The sequence below is a fragment of the Lepidothrix coronata genome, unplaced genomic scaffold, assembly GCF_001604755.1.
Source record: "Lepidothrix coronata isolate B3197 unplaced genomic scaffold, Lepidothrix_coronata-1.0 Scaffold269, whole genome shotgun sequence".
Classification (NCBI taxonomy): Eukaryota; Metazoa; Chordata; class Aves; order Passeriformes; family Pipridae; genus Lepidothrix; species Lepidothrix coronata.
The window spans coordinates 767,655-770,555 of NW_016690449.1; the positions used below are offsets into that span (position 1 = coordinate 767,655).

The following is a 2,901-nucleotide window of genomic DNA, read 5'->3' on the forward strand; positions in this document are numbered from 1 at the left end:
TTTAGATCTTGATCTGAAAGGTAAGAGCAGAGGTTTCTTAGAACCTTACAGCTTTTCTCAGGGGGAGGATACACATGTGCTGGACAGAAACAGAAATGTGAACAACCACTACAGGTTTATGTTTTCAAACACCTCACAAAACACACTGCTTCCCACACAATTTTTCCATGTCATGGAACTATTTCCTCTAACTACCAGAAATGTAGAATCCATTGCTTATTATGTGCTTTGGCTCTGTTCTTCTCATTTCTTCACAGACTTCATTTCCAGAACACTTACAATCGACACGTGAGTGGTTCTGCAGTTTATTTTACACCTCCTTGAAGTCAGCATTTAGAAAGGAGATACTAAAATTGTGGAATTTCTAGAGAAAGGTAAAGTGATCTGGAATCTTGCCATGAAAGTGTGAACACTCCCCTGAGCATATGGTACTGAAACACAAAAACACCTCTCCCTGGGAAAAGCTACTTATTTAACACAAATGTAACATGCAGACTTGCAGTGAATACAAAATCCACCTATCACAGCTTTTATTACCCCAACTTGCTTCCAATTTAAAGGAGAAAAATGCATCTAAACCAAATATGTGCTAACTTACGACAATAAATTTAAAATTCACTTTAGCCAATTAAACCTCTTTACACCTTTTTCTTTGGGTTATTCTAATACAGAACACACACTTATTCCAAAAGGTTTTGTGATTCCAGCTTCTCACTATTTCTAGAGTACCACCAACCTGCTTATTCTGTATACAGACTTCCCACTTATGGACTTCCCACCATTTTACAGTAGAGCACAATTATAACACTGCCTGCAATTATGTCTGAAGACTCCATTAACATATATTGAAAGGAACAAAACCTGCAGTTTTCACACATTTCTAGAGCCAGGAACACAAGAATACCTGTTCTCTGTTTTCCTGTTCTTGCTTGGACTGGAGGATCGAGACCGTCTCCCTCTACTCCTGCTCCTCGAGCGCCTCCTCTCCCGGCTCCGGGAGCGTCTTCTCTCTCGGCTCCGTTCCCTTTCTCTGCTCCTCGAGCGTCTGACATGGAACAAAATTGTATTTATTTACCCCGTGATCACAGTATGACTTTAGTCTGCTACTGAGGAACAGGCTGTAAAAGGAATCCACCAATCATCAAGACCACTAAGAACTTACAGACTCCAGCACCAGCAGCTAGAAAGGATTTAATAAGCAAAAAGCCTTGAGCACAGTGAAATCTATACAACCATCAGCAAAGTGACTGATGAGAGGGAAGAACATCAACATCCAGCTGACAGGCACTTTGATCTACTTGGACTGGAACTCATGTCCTACCTTTGGCGCTTTCTGTCCCGCGACCGGGACCTTCTCTTGTCCCTGCTGCGGGACCTCTCCCGCCTGCGATCCCGATCCCTGCTCCTGGAGCGCCTGTCCTCACGTTTGCCCCTTTTGTCCGACGGGGAACGACTCCTGGAGCGGCTCCCGGAGCGCCCACGGGACGCGGAGCGCTTCCGATAATGCCTGAGACACAAATTCACAGAGGTGAATGTCAGCACAAAAACCATTTGCACTTTAAGGATATTGATCATATTTAGGTGAACAAGCAAAAAAAAAATTATCTTAATTTCTCAGAGCTTTTAAATTTCTAAACATTTGTAACAGTGTCCTGTCCCACCCACCGCTGCCCCAGCTCATTTGGAGCTAATTAGATGGATCTCTGGGAGTGCCCAGCTCTGCACTGAATCACTAATTTGAGTTCAAGCCGGTTGGTAAAATTTACACCTCTGTCGGTGTAAACCCCCATTACGGGTCTGGGGGCTGCGACGCCCGCGTGCAGGGGCTGCTGTGGCAGCTCTGGAGTTAAAATCCGATGGTTTGATCAAACTGGGAAACAGAGACGTGCCCGACAGCACCGGCACGTTGTGGGGTCGGTGCAAAGCCTGAGCGGTGTGAGCAGCTCCAGATCAGCCGGAGCACACACTCACAGCACTGCCGGGCTGGCCACAGCGCCAACCAGGTGTTTATACCGGCTGCGATCGGGCAAAACGTACGTGACCCTGCAGAAGCTCAAGAAGCACAAGGAAAACGTCTAACCCACGTTCGAAGCGCTACGTGGCGAATCACGCCTTTTCAGAGCAAGCCCGCGAAGGCCGCGGGGGTGCTCGGGACAGCTCGGGCCCACCCAGCGCCGGCCCCGCGGCCCCTCAGCCCCGTCCCGGAGCGCCGCGGCCCCAGCGCTGCCCTCACACCGGCGCCGGGCCCGGGCCCGGCCCCGCCGCGGCGCCCTCAGCGCCCGCGCCGCCTTTGTCCCGCTCCGCGCCCGTCCCCGCGCCGCGCTCCCCGGGCGAGCCGCGCTCCCGGGGCGGGGGCAGAGCCCGCGATGCCGCCCCCGCTCCCTCACCTGGACTCGCGGCCCATGGCGGCGGCGCTCCCGCTACACGGCGGCCGCCATCCCGCGCCGCCCGGCCCCGCCCGCGCCAGCGCCGCCCCTTCCGCCCGGCCCGGCAGCGCCCCCGCGGCCGGAGGGCGCAGCGACGGCGGGACCGGCGGCACAGAGCGGGGAGGGGGGACAGGGCTCTGGGAGGAAACAACCGGCCGGAAAGGCACGGAAAACAGAATTACGGACATGAGCAGAATGAAAGCGGTTCGCTTCTTGGTCAGAAGGGCGCTCTTGATCGCCCTTTCTCCATCCAGCCCCTCCTGGAGCTGTGCCCGCTCACCCCACGGTATGGAGCTGATTAGTGTTAAAATTATGATTAAACATCCATTGCTTTATGCAGGTCTTGGTACACGGTGTTTTTGCAATTTATTTGTATCACGTTTGGGCATATAAATAGAGAATCGGGACACGTGTAACTTCGGAGCAAACTCATTATTTACATATCTCGACCTTAATTTCCATTTGCTGAAATTCC

The 2,901-nt window shown here is 51.9% G+C and overlaps 1 protein-coding gene across 1 annotated transcript in view; it reads right to left on the minus strand.

Annotated features, from left to right (window-relative positions):
• The window catches only part of DDX46 (DEAD-box helicase 46), a 16,871-nt gene extending 14,421 nt beyond the window's left edge, over positions 1-2,450 (minus strand). The window contains exons 1-4 of the mRNA XM_017836052.1: positions 2,388-2,450; positions 1,322-1,507; positions 905-1,045; positions 1-13 (exon numbers count right to left, since the gene is read on the minus strand). Of these exons, the coding sequence (XP_017691541.1) occupies positions 1-13; positions 905-1,045; positions 1,322-1,507; positions 2,388-2,404 (357 nt within the window). The 5' untranslated portion in view covers positions 2,405-2,450. The remainder of the gene's footprint in view (positions 14-904; positions 1,046-1,321; positions 1,508-2,387) is intronic.
• Positions 2,451-2,901: the final 451 nt, after the last annotated feature.